Source organism: Balaenoptera borealis (genome assembly GCF_965194805.1).
Source record: "Balaenoptera borealis genome assembly, chromosome: 19".
NCBI classification, from domain to species: domain Eukaryota; kingdom Metazoa; phylum Chordata; class Mammalia; order Artiodactyla; family Balaenopteridae; genus Balaenoptera; species Balaenoptera borealis.
The window spans coordinates 68,339,141-68,360,926 of NC_138878.1; the positions used below are offsets into that span (position 1 = coordinate 68,339,141).

At 44.9% G+C, this 21,786-nt stretch overlaps 2 protein-coding genes across 27 annotated transcripts in view; one reads left to right on the forward strand and one right to left on the reverse strand.

The window, feature by feature from the left end:
• LOC309617275 (uncharacterized protein) overlaps positions 1–21,786 on the forward strand; it is a 56,760-nt gene that overhangs the window by 26,158 nt on the left and 8,816 nt on the right. For 5 of the 26 annotated variants that reach the window (XM_082369346.1, XM_082369348.1, XM_082369338.1 and 2 more), the window contains 4 exons: positions 5,092–5,218; positions 6,471–7,929; positions 14,147–14,184; positions 17,149–17,653. In XM_082369346.1, coding sequence (XP_082225472.1) covers positions 5,092–5,218; positions 6,471–7,729 — 1,386 coding nt within the window. In that variant the 3' untranslated portion in view covers positions 7,730–7,929; positions 14,147–14,184; positions 17,149–17,653. Of the gene's footprint in view, positions 1–2,224; positions 2,647–3,066; positions 5,219–6,470; positions 7,930–14,146; positions 14,185–17,148; positions 17,719–21,786 lie in introns of those variants that run through there. The other 21 variants (XM_082369352.1, XM_082369351.1, XM_082369331.1 and 18 more) reach the window with 14 other exon arrangements.
• LOC309617242 (uncharacterized protein) overlaps positions 12,614–21,786 on the reverse strand; it is a 74,391-nt gene continuing 65,218 nt past the window's right edge. The window contains exon 8 of the mRNA XM_082369155.1: positions 12,614–13,392. The gene's annotated coding sequence lies outside the window, so the exon portion shown is untranslated. The remainder of the gene's footprint in view (positions 13,393–21,786) is intronic.

Here is a 21,786-nt window from a genome sequence, read left to right on the forward strand (position 1 = left end):
AGCTCCAACCCTCCAAGGAAGCCATTGTTTCAACTAAACATGGCAAATGCTGAGGTTCACATCAACTCAAGCAGGTACCCTCTTAGAAGGGACACTCCCATCCAACATCCCAGACAACATCATCCTGGCCCAGGAGCTCGTTGCTGGAGATGACATCACCTCAGATGATAACAGTTCAAATGACGTTGTCCCAACCCAAGACCTCGAAGTTGGAGTTGACTTCACCCCTTACACTAAAATCTTCACCCCGGCAATGCCCATGGACTGCCTCTCCTAAGGCACAAATTGGACGCAGGACATGTATTGCATCTCTTCCTTTCTTTTATTATTATTTTTAAAGGCATCATTTATTTATTGAGACTGCGTTGGGTCTTCATTGCTGCACACGGGCTTTCTCTAGTTTCAGAGAGCAGGGGCTACCCTTTGTTGCAGTGCGTGGGCTTCTCATTGTGGTGGTTTCTCGTTGTGGAGCACGGGCTCTAAGGTGCGTAGGCTTCAGTAGTTTTGGCGCAGGGGCTTAGTTGCTCCGCAGCATGTGGGATCTTCCCGGAGCAGGGCTCGAACCTGTATCCCCTGCATTGGTTACATGCATGTAAAGAACAATAAATAAAAGCTGTGAGTCAAGTTTATTCAGTATCTTACTGAGAACTATCGCCCAGGAGACAGCCTCTCAGATAGCTCTGAGAAACTGTTCTGAAAAGAAGGGAGGTCAGGGGACTTCCCTGGCAGTCCAGTGGTTAAGACTCTGCACTTCCAGTGCAGGAGGTGCAGGTTCCATCCCTGGTCAGGGAACTAAGATCCCACATGCCACTAGTCACGAGGAATTTTAGTTAATGGTTTTAGTGTTTTTCTAAGTATGGGAAGATGTAAGAATCCAGGTTCATAAAAAATTTCTCCTCAAAAAATGTAACTTTCTGAAAGCCTGTTCTGCCAGTTTTCCCAGAGCACAGACTGCCTCATTCCTTCTCTCTGCCCTGATCTTTTTTCAGGGTGTGCTGGGGATCAGTGACTGCATTGGCTAATGATTCAATCCTTATAGATCCAAATGGCTAGCAGCATTCTTTAGTTGGCACTAACAATGTACATATTTTATGTCCAAATGACTTTATGGAATTGTTTGTCCATTTGTATCTGTAGACTTTGTTTTATTTTATTTTGTTTTTAACATCTTCATTGGAGTATAATTGCTTGACAATGGTGTGTTAGTTTCTGCTTTATAACAAAGTGAATCGGCTATACATATACATATATCCCCATTATCTTCTCCCTCTTGCGTCTCCCTCCCACCCTCCCTATCCCACCCCTCTAGGTGGTCACACAAAGCATGGAGCTGATCCCCCTGTGCTATGCAGCTGCTTCCCACTAGCTTTCTATTTTACATTTGGTATTATATATAAGTCCATGCACTCTCTCACTTCGTCCCAGCTTACCCTTCCCCCTCCCCATGTCCTCAAGTTCATTCTCTACATCTGAGTCTTTATTCCTGTCCTGCCCCTAGGTTCTTCATTTTTTTTTTTTTTTTTTTTAGATTCCATATATATGTGTTAGCATATGGTATTTATTTTTCTCTTTCTGACTTACTTCACTCTGTATGACAGACTCTAGGTCCATCCACCTCACTACAAATAACTCGGTTTCGTTTCTTTTTATGGCTGAGTAATATTCCATTGTATATATGTGCCACATCTTCTTTACCCATTCATCTGTCGATGGACACTTAGGTTGCTTCCATGTCCTGGCTATTGTAAATAGAGCTGCAGTGAACATTGTGGTACATGATTCTTTTTGAATTATGGTTTTCTCAGGGTATATGCCCAGTATGTTTCTGTAGACTTTGGGAGCACCTACAATATTACTTTTACCGTCTGGGAACATGCTTCATGGGGTCTGAAATAGTATTTCTGAAAACTTTTAGTGATTACTTGCAGACAACACTCCCCATAAGTCTCCCTACAGCCACTCTAAGAAGTAACGAAAGCCTCCCCTCCAGCCTAGTTAGATCCCTCACAGTGCCTCTGGGTTTGTGGGGGTGGGACCACCAGCTAGAGCCCTAGCTAGACCTCTGAGAACTACATTTCCTAGAGGACTGTGCGCCGAGAGGCAGCGTGTCTAAGCCAATGAAAACCCAGGGAAAAGACATTCCTGCGCATGCGCTTCTCATCGGAGAGGGACTTCCGGCCTCCTCCTCATGGAGGCCATTTTAATTGCTCTGGATTTGTTCTAGTTCCGGAGCGCTGCGTGGGGGCTGAGATGACTGAACTAAGGAGGTCCGAGTGGAGGTGTCCCCGTTGCACAGAGGCGGGTCTGAGGTTCGGCGACACCGCCTGGGGTGTCCCGCGTCAGACCCTGGATAAGGCCGGCCGTGGCTGGGTCCCCTCTGTTCTCCCGCCCCTACCGGCCCAGCTCCGCCCACAGAGTCCGATGGCGATGGCGGCGCTAAGGGACCCGCCTCAGGTAAACGGTTGTCCTCCGGGCCCTCACCGCCCTCACCCCACCAGACACTAAATCCCCTGTCCACGTGCCCGCAGCTCAGGCCGCGGTGTCCAGGACGGTGAGGCGGTCGTGGATGGGCTCTGTTTCTGACAGTGTGACGGCGCGTGGGAGAGGGTCACAGGTGGAGGGACCGGCAGGTGCAAAGGCTTGGAGGTGAGACTGAGGCGGGAGGATTCGGGAAACCTGGAACTGTCTTGTTTTTGCATGGAGCGGAGGGTGTGAGGTGGACTCACACCTGCACTGTCAAGCTGAGGGTTTTGTACCTCCGTTCTGAGGACCATGGCAGCCATGGTGGGTTGTGAAGAGAAGAGGGATATAGTCTGATTTAGGGTTTTAAAAGCTTTCCAAGACCTACTCTGAGGGAGAACAGATTGGAATGGGGGTGATGAGGATAGTGAGGCACAGGGAGGTTGAGTCCTTATCCAACATAGAACTGGGAAGAGGCAGCACTGAGGTCTGAAGCAGAGAGTTTAGTCTTTTAGCCCAAGGTCATCTGGCCTCCAGGGCTGGCGAGGGGTACAGGGAGTTTTGAGCCCCTTGGAATATACCTTTATGGCTTGCTTCTGCCCACAGGTCCCCATGGCTGAGGAAGTACTTATGGAACCTACACAGGGAAGTGGAGGGTGTCCCAGGCCCTCACTGGTTTGGATCTCACTCATATGAACTTGAGATTGTGGTGTGGTGGGACTCTTCACCTGCCATTCTCCCAGCCCTTGGGTTTGGGGACCTGGGAGAAATCCTCTAGACGCATTCTAGTCCAGGCCAAGGGTTTCATGGAAGAGTTGCTTTCTGGTCATCTGTGGAAAATGGTGTAGAAGGTTATCCCAGAAACAGGTACCAGCATGTTCAAATGTTTGGTAGTGTGTCCACAAACTGGGAACAGGGCACAGCAGGTCTCCTTTCTTTTAGCAACAGAGAGCAAGGGGACAGGAGTCAGTCTTGTAATGTGGCTGTCTGAGAAGTTGAGCATCTATTGTGGAGGTAATGGGAGATTTGGAACAGAGGAGGGAGATGATCTTACTTAGGTCTAAACAGGCTCCATCTGGTTACAGAGTGGAAAACAGACTTTGGGAGGAGGAAGGATGACCAGGGAGGAGGGTACTGCAGAAGTCCTGTTGCGTGTTCATGGACCAGAGTAGTGGCTGTGGAGTTGGAAGAAGTGGTTGGATTCTGTATCCATTATTTAAGAAGGACTGCCCAGATTTTCTGATTTTGAGGGTGGGAGAGAGAACGGTAAAAGTCAGTGATGGCACTAAAGTTTTGGTCTTAGCAGCTGAAAGACTGGAAGCTTCATTAACTGAGATGAGATAATCAGTAGTAAGAGTGATTTTCATTGGGGATATCAGGAATTTTGTTTTTGGCTGTGTTAAATTTATGAGATTCTTCAGAGAACAAATGAGTAGTGGCATCAGGTGGGCAGCTGGACACAGAGGTCTGGAAATCTGGGGCATGGTTCAGGATGGAGACATCTGAAAGTGGTGGCTAGTGTCTGCACCAGTGTTGAACTATGGATTGTATTTAGAAAGTGGAATTCAGACCATGGTGATAATGTTATTAGCAGGTCAGAAAGAAGTGTTTGAATTCCGAGAATTGATCTATTGCTTGGGCACCTGGTTGGGGGTTATGGACATCATAAACACAGATGTGGGAGAGAAATAGCCGTGAAGGGAGTATGTGTGGGACCAGAGGTGTTGGCAGGTATCCAAGACTTCCAAAGGAAGAGTAGACAGACAGATGCAGAGGCAGAGAACTAATAGAGATAAGATGCATTTGCTAGAATTTTGTGGTGGGCTTTGGTGAGATGTTTCAGTAGATAATGTAGATAACATAATGGGCAAATGTGGTCATCTGTGAGAATCACTATGCCTAGTGTGGGTACCATTGTGGCTGGGATTTTAATGAGGGTTAGGTGGAGAGAGGAGGATTGTGGCTGCTGAGGGAATGAGTACAGCCTAGAAGTAGGAGAGGGTTATGGGTATCTGAAATTCACATATGGTTCTGTATGACTGATGTTGAGGCTAAAATTAGAAACAGGCAGAAAGGCCTTCAAATGGTGTTGGGATCCATCAGAGGTCTTGGGTAGAACTGGATTCTGTTTGAATTTGCCAGATTCTCTGGGGTGAGTCTAGGAAGATGACTATAGTGTGGGACAGGGAGTTGGCAGTGGCTGTGAGGATGCAACCATGGGGTCCGGAGATGTGAGAGAGGTACATGTGGAGAGAGGGAGCATGAATTGATGGCCCCTGGGCCCTGGTACAGGGGACTTAAGGGTGATGGGTGACTCCACATTTTATTGTGAGGCATGATACGGAAGACCCCCCGGAAATTGCCTGGCAGGAAGAGATGGAGCCATGCAGTTCTGTCCCTGAGCATCTCTCTGATGGCCTCTCTCTGCCTACCTGTCTGTAGTTGCTGAGGGCTGGGCACAGTGATTATTGGAACCGTGAGGAGAGAGCAGTGCCAATGGCATCAGGTTCTGGTATCTCATCTGAAGTGGGGAGCCTGGAAGAAACTTGGGCATGGGCTGGATGTGTGCAGGATGGATTGTGGGTCCTCAGGAGAGAGGACCAGTGGTTTCATCTGTCCCCATCATGACAGGGCAGTGTGACTTTGGAGGACGTGGCTGTATACTTCTCCTGGGAGGAATGGAGTCTCCTTGATGAGGCTCAGAGACACCTGTACCATGATGTGATGCTGGAGATCTTTACACTTATATCCTCACTGGGTAAGGCCTGCACACCCACCCCTATGACCTGGGCTAGACTTTGCCTTTCTGCTTTTCCTTAGGGGCTGCTCTGTCCTTCCTGCATCCAAACCATGGGGACTACTTCCTTTCCTAGTTCCTTTGGAAGGTGCTGCTGTTGCTAGGGCTGGGTTGTTTGCACTGCCCTTTTCTCTCCTTGGAGACCTAATACCTGCTGCTCCGAAGCCTAGTAGGAAGCCAAATGGGTCCCATCTTGCTTGCCTCCTCCCTGCCTGGGTGACTTTCCAGATCCATGGTTCCTGGGTTTTGCTCCCTTCTTCTGACAGTTCTTTCATGCCTGCCTGTGCCAAGAATTGCATGTCAGTGGACATGGGCACTACTTAGTTGCACCATGAGCTGTTTTTGTGATACCCTCATCTGAGGTTCTTTTTGTAACATTTAGTTTTCTTTTCTGTGCTCTGTTATGTGATGTTTCTTTGGGCTGGAATTGGCCACTTGCCTGTCCTGTCTGTCCCTTAGGACTTGAATTTTCTAAGTCCCGTGTAGTTAATGTGGGTTGCAGGGGAGAGTCCTGGGTGCTTCATAGAATGGCCCACTGTGGCACAATGGGCTAGAGGGGGCCTGGCAAGGACATGACATCAGGGCTGTGTTCACATCATACCAGGAACCTGTTCAAACTAGTGTTTTGGTGCCACTGCTGGGTGCCACACCTCATTTCCATCTCTTCTTCCCCGTTCTTTATACTTGGCCAGCTTGTCACTTTAACTCTGACTTCTGGCCCCTGGCTATACCCAACTTTCCTGCCTCCACCTGTTACCTATTCTTCTCTACTGCTGCCTCTGCAGTGTTCTCCAGTGTTGGCTCACATGTTGGTGTGCACATATCCTTGATAGTCCTTGAACACCAGTTAGTCATTTGCAAATGGATTTTTCTATCCCTGGACAAAAATTTCTGTACAACACTCACATGTTAGCAGCAGCTAAGGCACTGCTCAAGGTGTGAGAAGTGAGTTGAAAACTGCCTGCCTCTCCTCCCTGTGCTGCATCACATTCTTAACATTTTTTCATCTTGTGAGGCTTCCCTATTTCTGTAACCTTTTAGAGTCCCAGTACTGCAAAACAGCCCCTTCCTCGTCCTGATTCCAACTCCATCATCCTGAAAACCACCTCATGTATTCATTCTTTGGTGTGTCAGACACATATTTGTGATGTGGCTGCCACCAGTCCCCAAAGTGAAGTCCCCACGTACTTCACTAGCATTTTTCTGTTTTCAGGTTGTTTGTGTGGCATAGAGAATGACAAGGCTCCTTCAGGACAGAGTGTTTCTCAGGAAAGAATGCCACAAATCAGGACTCTAAAGCCAGATCCGTCAACCCAGAAAACTCATCTCTGTGAGATGTGTGTTCCTGTCATGAAGGACGTTTTGTACCTGGCTGAGCATCAAGGAACGTATACTGGGCAGAAATCGTGTACATGTGTAGCATGTGGGGAACAATTCTGTTTCAGGGTGAATCTTCACCAACACCAGAAGGAGCACAGTGGGGAAAAACCCTGCAGCAAGGGTATGAACAGGACCTCCTTTTTGAAGAGCTATGGAATCTATTTGTCAGGGAAGCCTTTCACCTGTGGGGAGGGTGGAAAGGACACCGTGGGCCTTTTCCAGTACCAGGCCACTCCCAAAGCGGTACTGAGTATACACAGCAGTACTGGCTGTGAGGAGGCCTTTCACTGTGGAAAAAGTCCTTACAAGTGTGGTGAATGTGGGAAAGCCTTCCGCCGCAAACGTACACTTGTTCAGCACCAAAGAATTCACTCTGGAGGACTGTATGAGTGCAGTGAATGTGGGAAAACCTTCACTTACAAGCACACATTTCTTCGGCACAAGACACTTCATACTGGAGAAAGGCCTTTTGAATGCAGTGAATGTGGGAAGGCCTTCAGGTTCAAATATAAACTTGTTCAGCACCAGCGTATTCACACTGGAGAAAGGCCTTATGAGTGTGCCGAATGTGGGAAAGCTTTTGGGTGCAAATCCAAACTTGTTCGGCACCAGAGAATTCACACTGGAGCAAGGCCTTATGAGTGTACTGAATGTGGCAGATTCTTTAGACAAAGCTCCAGCCTTGTTCAGCATCAGAGAATTCACACAGGAGCAAGGCCTTATGAATGTGGTGAATGTGAGAAATCTTTTAGCCAAAGCTCCAGCCTCATTCAGCACCGCAGAATTCACACTGGAGAAAGGCCATATGAGTGCAGTGAATGTGGGAAATCCTTTAGCCAAAGCTCCAGCCTCATTCAACACCGAAGAGTTCATACAGGAGCAAGGCCTTATGAGTGCAGGGAATGTGGGAAATCCTTTAGCCAAAGCTTCAGCCTCATTCTACATCGGAGAATTCACACTGGAGAAAGACCTTATGAATGCGGTGAATGTGGAAAATCTTTTAGCCAAAACTACAGCCTCATTCAGCACCATAAACTTCACACTAGAAAAAGGCCACAAGAGTACAGCCAACATGAGAAAGCCTTCAGTTAACAGTCTGCTCTGATTCAACACCAAAATCTCACAACTCAGATCTAAGTTTTAGGAATTCAGCTAATGTGGAAAAAATACCTTTTGCATGAGGAAATCTACATAAGATAATGGCCTTAGACCTTCAGGGAATGTGCTATCTCTTTGCTCAGTGTGATAGCACTAGAGAGCCTCTATGAGGAGCCATCTGCCATGAGTTCCAGGTATGTGAGAAATTTTCAGGAGCGGCATTTCATATTTTACCTGCTCAGGAACCTTGCCATAATTAAGTCACTGCCAGGTTCTGTGGCAGAAGTCAACTTGCCTCTACCATCTGGCAGATCCTCATAGTGTGCATCAGTCACCACAGCATGCTCAGAGAAGACAGATGTTTGTGCTCTCTCTCCCATTCTCTAGAGGAAATCATAGTCCAAGCCTCTAGGGAGTTCCCATTCCCTTCTCTCTAACCAGTTATGGCACGGACCTGACCCAGTTTGGGCCCAAAGGGCCCAGTCTGGGAACTGCTGGTGGCTTGTAAAGTTTTCCTTCTTCATAGCGTTGTTGGTCTTAGGTGATACTTTTGAAGCATTTTCTGTCCTCCAAGTCGCCAACCTGGGAACGATCTGCTGCATATTGCTCTGATTTGTATAATAATAAAAATCTTATTGTTTAAGTCACCTTTAACCTTAACAGTTTTATTCACCATGTGGGGTAGTTGAAAACAGAATTTGAAAAAAAAAAGAAAAAATAGAATTTGGCTTTGCTAGTGTGAACAGGTGGACAGGTTTCATGAGGGTCTCAGGGAACAGTATGGTGTAAGAAAGTCTGTCTTACTGCAGTTTTTGTCTAAGCTGTATTCCTGTCTGTGGTAAAATAAAAAAGTAAATACTTGATGTTTGTCCCCAGTTCCTGGCAGAGATCTTCTAAAACCCTTGGAATTTCCTGAGTAATAAGAGTGTTTTTTTGTGTGATAATGAAATGACTCAAGGCGGAGGCCTGTAAAGATCTTCAGCATGGGGGCTGGTCACCAGATATTAGAGGGTTAGAACTTTTAAGCCCCACCCCTGACATCTGGGGAGGGGAAGGAGCTGGAGATTGAGTTCAATCACAATGGCCAGTGATTTAGTCAACCGTGCCTATGTAATGAAACCTTAGTAAAAAATCCCTGAACAGTAGGATTTGGGGAGTTTCCATGTTGGTAAATACATCCAACCAGGAAAGGGGGTATACCCTGACTCCACTGGGTTAGGGGCTCCTGTGCTTGGGGTTCTTCTGGACCTCACTTCTTTATCTGGCTGTTGACTTGTGTCCTTCATAATAAACTGTAATTGTAAGTATGGCATTTTCCTGAGTTCTATAAGTCATTCTAGAAAATTATCAAACCAGATTTGTAGTCGACTTGGCAGAAGTGAGGGTAGCCTTGGGACCCATTTTGTGGCTGGCAGTCTCATGGGACTGAGTCCTTAACCAGTGGGGTCTGCACTAACTCCAAGTAGTTAGTGTCAGAATTGAATTGAATTGTAGGATACCCAGTTGGTGTTGGAGAATTGGAGAATTGGTGTTGGAATGACATATTTGGTGTCAGAAAAGTCACATAATGTACAAGGCCTTCTGGGAAAGACTGCTGGCCTCTGTGGTCCTAATAAGTACCTTGGATGGCAGGTTTTTTGTTTTTTGTTTTTTTTATTTATTTCTTTTGGCTGTGTTGGGTCTTCGTTTCTGTGTGAGGGCTTTCTCTAGTTGCGGGGACTAGGGGCCACTCTTCATCGCAGTGTGCGGGCCTCTCACTGTCGCGGCCTCTCTTGTTGCAGAGCACAGGCTCCAGACGCGCAGGCTCAGTAGTTGTGGCTCATGGGCCCAGTTGCTCCGTGGCATGTGGGATCTTCCCAGACCAGGGCTCGAACCCGTGTCCCCTGCATTGGCAGGCAGATTCTCAACCACTGCGCCACCAGGGAAGCCCCACCAGGTTTTTTTTTGTAGGCCCAAAGACCATCCTCAAGAGAGTACAGCTGTTACAAACTACAATACTTTTGGAACTGCAGTATCTAGGACGTGATAATTGTTCCCAGGTATAGTGAGAGAAATCAGTAGCACTTAAATTATGCAACATGACATTATTGAAGCCTGATAATCTAAAGTAAATTCGGAAAATACAAAGTGCTGATTAATCTTTCTTTGGCTCTGAAATTGTGAGATTCTTAAATATTAAAACCAGTTTTAAAAATCTTCATATCGATATTTACCATTAAACTTGGAGTTAAATTTTAGGATCGTCTCTGTGTGGAAATTTTATTAAGACCATTGATGGTGACTTCCTCATTGCACAATTTCCATCTACACTTTTATCAGCCCAGAGAACCTTTGCTGCAGTCTCCATGTTCCATTTGCTCAGCCACCATCTCTTACAAAGAGCCTCACTATAGGAGTACCTCAGATGTTGTGGGTTCAGTTCCAGACCACTGCAGTAAAGCAAATATTGCAGTAAAGGAAGTCACATGAATTTTTTGGTCTCCCAGTGCTTATAAAAGTTATGTTTATACTGTAGTCTATTAAATGTGCAATAGCATGATGTCTGAAAAAACAATGAACATACTTTATTTAAAAGATACTTTATTCCTAAAGAAAAAATGCTAACCATCCCCTAAGCCTTCAGTGAGTCATAATTTTTTGCAATAGTAACATCAGAGACCACTGATAAAGATCATAACAAATATAATAATGATGAAAATGTTTGAATTTTTGCAAGAGTTACCAAAATGTGACACAGCCATAAAGTGAGCAAATGCTGTTGGAAAAAAACATCACCAATAGTCGTGCTTGATGCAGAGTTGCGACAAACCTTCAATCTGTAAAAAAAAAAAACTCGGTATCTGCAAAGCACAATAAAATGAGGTATGCCTATAAGTTCCCTTTTGTTTGAAGGGAACACATATTGCAGAGCTGAACTGTAGTTCTAAGATTTTTTTTTTATCTTAAGTTTTTGTTTTTTAATATTTATTTTTTAATTAATTAATTAATTAATTTTGGCTGTGCCAGGTCCCAGTTGTGGCACGCGGGATCTTAGTTGCAATATGCGGACCTCTTAGTTGCAATATGCGGACCTCTTAGTTGCAGCATGCATGCAGGATCTAGTTTCTTGACCAGGGATTGAACCTGGGCCCCCTGCATTGGGAGCACGGAGTCTTACCCACTGGACCACCAGGGAAGAAGTCCCTATTTTTGTTTTTTTACCCTAAATCTGCACTCTTTGATCTGACATCCAGAATGCTAAGGGCTTCTTAAAATCTTATTTTTGCTTTGTACACTCACCCCACTTGAATTCTTATTATGAACTCAGTAGCATCTTCATGGTGTGTCATAGGCCGTTTGTAGTGGAACACATAATTCTTATTTGTGGTTCTAATGGGAACTGTCCTTACAGCACAACCACTAGATCCCAACAGTTAGGGAAGTGTACTTGCACCCTACCCCAATAACCCTTGGCCCAGTTGCACATGCCAGCCACTTACAGCAGGGAGCATAAGATGCAGATACAGGGGAAGACCAGATCCATCATCAGGTTCACAAACACATTCTCTGCTCTTCAGAGCTACATAATTCCTGAGCTCAACAGTCACTGCTCTAACATTCCATTGCTCCTGTTGGCTAAAAAGACTCCATATTTCGATTACTTATTAGCCTTACTAACTGCCACCACCTGCAAACTTCACATCACTTAGTTGGGGAATGTCCAGATAACCTAGGACCTCTTCTAGCCGAAATTGTCCTACAAATTAGTCCTACTAATTATCTATAAATGTTTAGTCCATCTGCTTAAAAAGCTGTCATTACTGATCTCTCATTTAAAAGATTCCAAATCCTGGTCAAGGACTTTACCTGAATGCTCCAGTTGTCCCCTATTCCAGCAGCACCTTCCCCACTTCTGCTACTTGCCTATCCAACTTGGTGTTCCTAGCTTAATATATTCACCGAAAACCTCAAGAATCTCAGAACTATTTGTTACTTTATATAAAGTTCCCCCAGGATTACTTCTATCTATATTAACATTCTGCTACCTTTATACAGAGAAAAGAAAATCATTATTTGATTTTATTTGACAATACCCTCTGCCTCCCAAATCTAAAACAAATATCTTATGGGCTCCCTTATGTTGAGAAGGTAGTGATGCCTCCCCTCAATTTAGGGTCAGTCCCTCCATTAATGCCATCTAAGGATGATTTTCCCATGACTTAGCTTCTGAGGGGTTTTGTTCTTGGTTTTGTAAATCTATTGATGATAAACCACCCATCATTGATCGTCAGTCTTTTAATCTGTTTTACAAATAGCAACAATAAAATTTGTGTACTTCATAAAATAGCTACCCTTCACTTTATGATCTAGTACATTTTCTGTTCTACCATTTCTCTCCCTCATGCTTTATGGCTAAATTTTATGAGCATTTTCTCTCTCTTTTTGTTTCTATTACCTCAACTCCTATGTATTCTCTAATCGTTCTAATGAGAGTTTTTATCTTCACAACTCCATCATTATTAATGAATTTAAGATTTTCCTTAAAGTTCCTTTCAGGAGCTTTTGACACCATTTTTTTTTTCCTTTTATTTTTTCTTTTATTAATTTTATTTTTGGCTGTTGGGTCTTCGTTTCTGTGCGAGGGCTTTCTCTAGTTGTGGCAAGTGGGGGCCACTCTTCATCGCGGTGCGCGGGCCTCTCACTATCGCGGCGTCTCTTGTTGCAGAGCACAGGCTCCAGATGCGCAGGCTCAGTAGTTGTGGCTCACGGGCCTAGTTGCTCCGAGGCATGTGGGATCTTCCCAGACCAGGGCTCGAACCCGTGTCCCCTGCATTGGCAGGCAGATTCTCAACCACTGTGCCAGGGAAGCCCCCTCGTTTGTATTCTTAATATACTGGATTTGTTTTTTTTAATTTTTTGATTTAATTTTTTAAAAATTTATTTTTTTGGCTTGCTGTGCAGCTTTCAGAATCTCAGTTCCCCGACCAGGGATTGAACCCGGGCCACAGCATGAAAGCCCGGAAGGAATCCTAACTACTGGACCACCAGGGAACTCCCTGGCTTTGTTTTTTTTAAATGCATTCCCTTAATATTGTAATAAACAGGAGCTCAATCAGCAGTTATTTGTCTCTTCACAACCTATACACATTCTGTTGGTAATCTTATGCAATGGCATGGTTGTAAATATCGTTTTAAGCTCAAAACTTCCAAATGTATATCTCCATCCAAAAATCCAGTGATTGTCTAATGATTTACTTTGTAACCTATTCCTGGACATCTGGTAGACATCACGAATTCAACACCTTCAAACTTCTCAGCTTTCATTTAAAAATTTTTTTTAAATTTATTTATTTGGAGCAGTTTTAGGTTGACAGCAAAACTGACAGGAACGTACAGCGATTTCCCATATACCCCATGCCCGCATATATGCATAACCTCCCCCATTATCAACACCCCCCACTAGAGTGATATATTTGTTACAATTGATGAACCTAAAATGACACATTATCACCCAATGACCATGGTTTACATTAGGGTTCACCCTTGGTGTACATTTTATGTGTTTGGATAAGTGTATAGTGGCATGTATCCATTGTTCTGAGCTGGTCTCAGTCTGTCAGTGAGCAATGTTGTGGTTGGACTGGCTCTTGTGGTTCTTATTGTGATTGCAAGATGCCCTTCAGCAATATCCAGGAAACCGAAAAAAAATACAGGTTTATTATTATTTTTTTTAAACAGTTTTTTACTACATTTATTTATTTATTTTTATTATTTGGCCGTGCAGCATGTGGGATCTTAGTTCCCTGACCAGGGATCGAACCTGCGTCCCCTGCAGTGTAAGCGTGGAGTCTTAACCAATTGACTGCCAGGGAAGTCCATATAGGTTTATTATTTACAAACCTGGAAATTACATAGCACATCCGGATCCACATAACAAGGTCGAGGGGAAAGAGACAGTACGTGGGCCTGTGGTTCTGCTTTTATTGTGGTCGAGAGTGGGGGTGTAGGGTTTTATGGGCTCACTCTTTATTGGGGAATTTAAAACATAAGAGTAGGAGTTTAAAGTACAGGAAGAGAAAAAAACAAGTAACCCAAATGGTCAGTTACAGAAATCAACCAACAGCTCCTAAAGCAAAGGAGCCCCAGTGGGAAAGGCAGGCTGGCTCTTTATCTAATCACCTGGCTGGCAATGTTGTTTATTCCAGATAGCCATCTTTGAAGTGGATGCCTCTTTGATGCCTTGGCAAACAAAGTTTAAGTCAAGCACTTGCGTTACAAAAAAGAAAATAAAACAACTGTCAGGGCTTACACTGCAATCCACCATTAGAGTTCCATTCAGATGAGTTTCACTGCCCTAAAAATTCTCCACCTTTTTATCCCTCCCTCCTGCCTAAGGCCTGGTAACCACTGATATTTTTACTGTCTCCATAGGTTTGCCTTGTCCGGAATGTCAGAGTTGGAATCATACAGTACGTAGCCTTTTCAGATTGGTTTCTTTGCCTTAGTAATATGCATTTAAGTTTCCTCCATGTCTTGTCGTGGCTTGATAGCTCATTTCTTTTTAGAGCGGAATAGTATTTCCTTGTCTGTATGTACCACAGTTTATTTATCCATTCACCTCCTGGACATCTTGCTTGCTTCCAAGATGGAACACTGGCAGTTATGAATTAAGTTGCTATAAACATCCATGATGTGCAGATTTTTGTGTGGACAAACGTTTTCAATTCCTTTGGGTAAATACCAAGGAACAAAATTTCTGGATTGTATGGTAAGTCTATGTTTAGTTTTTAAGACACTGCCAGACTGTCTTGCAAAGTGGCTGTGCCACTTGCATTCCAGCCAGCAATGAATGAGAGTTCCTGTTGCTAAACATCCTCACCAGCATTTGGTGTTTTCAGTGTGAGCTTTCTTTTAATTCTGCTCTGGCCACAGCTTTCCCATTTTCAGTCGATGCCAACCCCATCCTTTCAGTTGCTGAGACTAAAAACTCTAGGGATCATCCTTGACTCATTCTTTTTCTCATACCACAGAACCAGCCCCATAGGAAATCTGATTGGGTCCACTTTCAAAGTATATCATGAGTCTCACCACTTTTCATCACCATGCCTGCCCCCAGCCTGATTAGCACCATCCTCTACCTGGATTTTTGCAATGGTCATCTAACTGATTTTCTCTATCCTATGCTTGTTTTTTTGCAGTCTATTCTCAACTCTCCAGCCAACATGACCCTTTAAAACTATGAGTCAGGTAGTGTCCATCTTTGACTAAAATCCTGGAAAGACTTCTCCTTTTACTTAAAGAAAATTCAAAAGTTTTACAAGACCCTGAGGCACTTCACAGGCCTTTAGCCCATGTTCCTCTTGACCTCCCTTTTTTGAATTTTAAAAATTATTTATTTATTTTTTCACACACACACACACACACACACACACACACACACACACACACACACACTGTATTTTATTTTTACAAGAGATAAATAGACTGACACCAAGCATTGTAAATGGATGACCACAACAAAAGCAACAATAATTGCAATTACCAAACACGAAACACACTCATACTATGTCACAATATTGACATTCAGTCCAGTAATCCTCCACTGTAACAGCTCCTTTACTTTGCAGTGAAAATTGATTTCTATATTCTTTGCCTCTGAGTCCTTGAGTCCTTGTGGGATTTTTTTTTTTTAATTCAAACAAAGTCACAAAAATTATAATCATCCTCATCAGTTCATTCACTCCCATGGAATTAATTTTTTTTTTCATCTTGATCTTTTGTTAGCACTTGTATGAGTTCATCAGTTTTTCATTAGAGTTCTGAAAATGCTTATTCATTCAGTTCAGCAGTACAGTTACCAGAAACCTGTACTTGTCAGAGTCTTTTCTATGAATTCCTTGAAGATGAAACCCTTTTATAGGAACATATTTGCAAAAGCATCAGAGTACACCCAGAACTCTGTAAATGACAAAAGACTCAAAAATGACCACAGTTAAAGATTTGAGGAAAGTTCATAATAGTGCAATTGACAAAGAAATTTAGTTTTTTCTGAGATATACATTTTAAAGTAATAACTAGAATTATGACTTATGACATTATACCAGAACATATAAGATTTTTAGAAATTTCACGTAATGTCTGAAACATTTATATTAACATATTTCCATACAGATAAGCCAATGAAAGTTTAGTATTAGTTGTTTTGTTTGTTTGTTTGTTTATACTGCAGGTTCTTATTAGTCATCAATTTTATACAAATCAGTGTATACATGTCAATCCCAATCGCCCAATTCAGCACACCACCATCCCCACCCCACCGCAGTTTTCCCCCCTTGGTGTCCATATGTCTGTTCTCTACATCTGTGTCTCAACTTCTGCCCTGCAAACCGGCTCATCTGTACCATTTTTCTAGGTTCCACATACATGCGTTAATATACGATGTTTGTTTTTCTCTTTCTGACTTACTTCACTCTGTATGACAGTCTCTAGATCCATCCACGTCTCAACAAATGACTCAATTTCGTTCCTTTTTATGGCTGAGTAATATTCCAAAAAATATTTATTTATTTAGGTTGCACTAGGTCTTAGTTGCAGCATGTGGGATCTTTAGTTGCGGCACATGTGTGGGATCTAGTTCCCCAGCCAGGGATGGAACCCAGGCCCCGTGCATTGGCAGCACGGAGTCTTACCCACTGGACCAGCGGGGAAGTCCCTCTGACCTCCTTTTTTTTTTTTTTTTCACTATAAATTTATTTATTTATTTTGGCAGGCTTCTCATTGTGATAGCTTCTCGTTGCAGAGCATGGGCTCTAGGCGCGTGGGCTTCAGTAGTTGTGGCTCGCAGGCTCAGTAGTTGTGGCGCTTGGGCTTAGTTGCTCCATGGCATGTGGGATCTTCCTGGACCAGGGCTCAGACTTGTGTCCCCTGAATTGGCAGGAGGATTCTTAACCACTGTGCCACCAGGGAAGTCCCTGACCTCCTTTTTAAAACTCCCTTCCTCACTCACCTAGTTCCATGGGCATCAGCACCTGGCTTTGCTTAGGACATGACACTGGCTGATACAGTGCTTGGATATGCACAAGAATGCCACGACTTAATTCTTCATCATTTTTCAAGTCTTGCCTGAAGTATCCATGAGGTTTCTCATTACTATTCTATTTAATATTACACCGTCTCATTCCCTGCTTTTCCCCGAAATCCAGCTTTTTTCCCCCAAGGCACCTATCATCATACAGCATATCGTATAATTTACTTATTTTTTCATAATTGCATCTTTGCTTCTCTCTTCCATCTGTAAGTATTTAAAAAACAAGGAAATATGAGTGGACTATGAGTGAACTCAAAGTGACATTTGATGTGGTGTGTCCATTAGGTTTTGTAGCTTTGGGGAATATCTGAGAGAACATTTCTAAACATTTCTTCAATCCTTGCAGAGTACACTACACGGAAACTGGGCGCGGGCTTCTTAAGAAGAGTGAAGCTCCGCCCCGTCCTCGGAGCCGTGAGGCCCCAGCGTCCCTTGTGGTTCCACGCGAGGGCGTCAACCAGTCGCTGCGGCCGATGGCTCAGCGGGAACTACATTAACCAGAAGCCCGTGCGCCGCGCAGCGGCGGCACTCTTAAGGGCATTTCCGTACGTGCGGAAGTCGTCTGGGAGGGACTTCCGGCATCTTCTTCGCGGCGGACATTTTGTTGGCTCCTGGTCGACCCATCAGAGCATAACGTCGGGAGCTGAGGTTCGATTCAGCGGTGACGGAAAGTGAGAAGGCGCGAGAGGCTACACTGTTCTCGATGCAGAGTGGCTCGGTGGTGGCAGCGCTCGCGAGAATTCTGCCACCTGGCCGAGCAACGGCTATGCCTGGTTACCGACCTGGGATCCCTCCCGAATCTGTGTGGTCCAGACTGTGATGGCGGCGGCCTTGGGGACGGACCCGCTTAGGTGGGTGCTGCGTTCCCCGGGTCTTGACGCGTCTCGCCCCCCACCTTCGAATCGTAGGACTCCGAGTGAGTGGTGCCTATTGAGGCTCTTGTGGCCCAGACTCCAGGGCGTTTGCAGATGGAGCCGCCATTTCTAATAGGCAGTGTGGTGAGACGTTTAAGAGTGGTACCCCGCCGAGCCACTAGCAGGAGCAAAGACTTGGGGTTGTCCCTGAGCCGGGAACTTTCGGGAGACTGGGGTGCTCACATCAGGGAGCAGAGAGTGTGAGTAGTAGTCATGCCTGGAACGTCAGGGTGAGGCGAGTGCTTTTATTAGGAGGACGTTGGGAGCCGTGGAGGGACATGATGTGATCAGGTATTTTTAAAAGTATTCCCAAAGCTCAGGGGAAAACAAACTAGGGTGGGGTGGAAATGATGAGGATGGAGGCAGGGAGACCGGTCAGGAGGCCACAAACTCCAGGAACGTTGTGGTGGTGGCTGTGCCAGAACAGTGGCAGGGGAGGGATTGGGACTGGATAAATCATTAAATTCTGGAGAGATTTTAAAGATAGAACCAACAGAATTTTCTGGTGCGTTAGATACGGCTGTGAGTGAAAACGGGATGTGAAGGGCCACCTAAGTTTTGTTTTTCCCCTGAACATCTGAAAGAATGGAAATGGGTAAGTTGGACGAGGGAAGCACCTTTCAGGGGGATCAGGAGTTGGACTTAGGACATGGTAAATCCATAGTGTTTCACAGTAGAGGCGTCACATGGGCATTTGGATATGCTGGTCTGGAGTTCTGCAGAGCGAGCTGGGCTGGAGACCTCTGAGGAGTGAGGGCTTATCAAAGTCTGGAGATGAGATTTAGGGGGAGAATGTTAAGGTTGTTATTTTATGTGGTCCCTGAGGTGAAAGAGTACAGGGAAAAGGGGTGGACGTCCCTGAGATTTCCTCCAGAAAGGAGAGTTCCTGGAATATGAAAGGGTTGTGGCTGGAGTCAGCAGGAGGAGAGGGTTGTAGGGTATTAGGAACCTGACCTGAGATGGAGAGCAAGGTGTAAGGTGCTATAAATTTGCCACTCTGTGGACTCAGCATGCCCCTCTGTGGAGCCGAGGAAAAGTCAGCCAGGCTAGTGGAGCAGCCCCACCCCAATCCAGGGCACTGTTACATCAGTTCCCTGACTCCTCAGGTGAGGAGAGATGATGAACACCTCTAATGAAGGGCCACCAGCATGCTCACCTTTAGAGGAATATATACCAGGTAGGCTGGTTTGGTGAAAGGATCTAGTGTATACCTGGCAACTATACATTAGCAGGCAGTTAAAAATTAAAAATATTTAAGTATGATAAATTTATACCACTGCTTAATTGATTGAAAAACTTGTCTCTTAAGTATTTGATTACAATGAAAAGTCTTAAATACCAAGTTTTATTAAAGATTTAAAAACAAACCCAGAACTTAAAAGAACCTATTACATACTTCATTTGAACCAAAAACATTTGCAAAACTGTTAAACACGTGGACGGTAAAACTTAATTCAAAGAGTGCTTGACGCGTACTAACACGTCTGATATAAACAGCTCTATTAGGTGGATACCACCATTATCCCTGCTTTGTACGTGAGAACACAGAGAAATCTTGGATCGTGGTCACATAGCTGGCAGCACTAAAGTCTGAGTATCTTAAGTTAGACAATCTGAAATCATCCTCACCAAAGGGCAGGGCAGGGGTGAGAGGAACAGTTCAGTCTCTGAGATCCCACTATGGTAACCTGCCACTCCCAGTTCCCTCTTCCTGCCAGATTGCTGTGGTGGCAGAAGCGATTATGATCCCTGCATAGGTGAGTGCAAAGTGTACAGGTCCTCAGTCAGCCTTGCCTACCTCTCAATGATCTTAGCAACCCATTATGGCAGATAATGGTGTCTTGGGAATCTTAACCTACCCTTCTGCCTGCCATTGGGTTTGGGGATCCTGGTGTCACCAAAGGCCTTGTGCCCTACAAACTATTCTGGAATTATATGGAAGGATTTCCATTTCCAGCAAGCAATAGGAAGAAGTATGGAACAGTGCCCATGGGAACCAGCATATGCAAATACATCTCTTGAGACTGAACTGGTCTTGTTCAGGGAACTTTAGTTCTCCATTATGTCTAGTGATCAGAGAGCAGGGGACAGGATTCAGCTCTGAAATGGCAGCCTGTGGAGCTGGGCTTCTGTTCTGAAAGTGGTGGGACCCATGGAAAGTTTGGAGCAGAGAAGGGAGTGATCTTATTCTGGTCAGGTTTCTCTGGCTGCACAGTGAAGAAAAGACTATGGGGGTAGTAAAGAGGACTGCTGATGATGGCTGGGCCAGAGTGGTGGCTACGGGGGTAAGAGACAAGTGTTTGGATTCTGGTGGGGTTTGTTTGTTTTTATTTTTAAAGTAGGACCAACCAGATTTTCTGATGTGGAGTGTGAGAGAAAGACGGGGAAGAGTCAGAGATGACCCCACAGTTTTTTGCCTGAGAAGACATAAGGAAGAAAAAATTCTCAATTGAAATAGTGAAGTTGGTGGTGAGAGTAACTTTCAGAGGTAATATCCAGAGTTAGGTTTTGATCATGTTGAATCTGCAGTGGTCCAAAGACATCTGAGTTGACATATCAAGTGGAGAGCTGGACACATGGGTATGGAGTTCAGAGGAGGGTTTCAAGTTGGAGACATCCACAGGGTGACAGCCAATATGTGATTAGGGTAGAGCTCTGTATCAGATTTAGAGAGAGAACCTTTATGTCATGGTGGCAGTGCCTTTGGGGGTCTGGAAAGGAAGTGGGCACAGTGGAGTGGAAGTAAGTGTTACCTTAGAGGCAAGAAAAGGGAGGTTAGTGTCCATGGTGAGCAGGGAAAATAGGATCTGGCAGTTGATGAAAGGGAGAAAGTAGACATGAGATGAATGCTGAGGTAAAGCAGTAATAGAGATGACATGAAAGACCAAAGCTGGTGCTTATTCCCCTCTCCGTGTGCTTTTCAGGTTTTTGTGGTGACCTTTGGTGGGGACCTGGGGAGTTCTAGTCGAGCTGGTAGGTTAGTTCAGAGCTAAATTGGGTCAGCTGCAGAGTCATTATGCTTGGGGTAGAAGGCCAGTGGGTATGGGCTTTGAACGAGAGTTTAGTGGTAAGTGTTAAGCCTGTGACTGATGAGGGAGGGTATAGTATCCCCAGCATGCAGTAGCAAGGTGGAAAAGGTCTGGCTTTATCTGATAATCTGCACGTGCTTCTGAATTGCTGAAGTTTAATCAAGGAAGGAAGAAATTAAAAGCTGAGTTTGGCAGTGGAGGCCATTGACTGGGGCTGGATGTAATCCTGGATGCATTAACCAAGCATTCTCTGGATGCCATGTGCAGGTTTACATCTGGGAGGTACCTACTCTGGGAGCCTCCTTAGATAACGAGAGAGGTGTGATCTAAAGAGTGATGTGTCCATGGAGATGGAATCTGACTTCATGGCCTGGGGGCTCTGGTACTGAGGGCTTTAAGGGCAGCGCAGAGCTCAAATTTGTGTATGAGAGGCATAATCTCTGGATCCCATGGGAACTAGCTGGCTGGAGAAGGGTTGGTTCCTGCCTGCCAGGCCCAGACTATACAGTGTTTATCTGTCCACTTGCTTGTTGTTCTAGGCTGGGCGAAATGATTAATGGAAAATGAGGAAAGAGGAGGCATCAGTTACACCAGGGCCTGCTGTCTTGTTTTGAGTTGGGGAGCTGGGGAGGAATGTGAAAGTGTGGTGGATACACTGGAAATCCTGGGGAGAGAGGCTGCCCTTGTGCTGTTGTCCTGTTCATGTAGGATCATGTGACTTTTGAGGGTGTGTTTGTGTATTTTTCCTGGGAGCAATGGGGGCCTCTTGATAAAACTCAGAGACTCTCGTATCACAATGCAGTGCCTTCTATGCTTTGCTCTTACGGTTTTCCTGGGTAAGGCCCTGCATATCCCAGTTTTCTGGGCTGTGTTTTGCTCTTCCTGTTTTTCCCCTAGAAGTTGCGATTTCCTTCCTATAGCTAGACCGTGGGCACTCCCTCACATACGTCCTCTGGGTGCCAGGTCTTGGCTGGGTATGCTCCCTATGATTCCCGACTTCTGTTGCCCCAAAATTGCCAGGAAGGATTTGAAGGTCAAGAG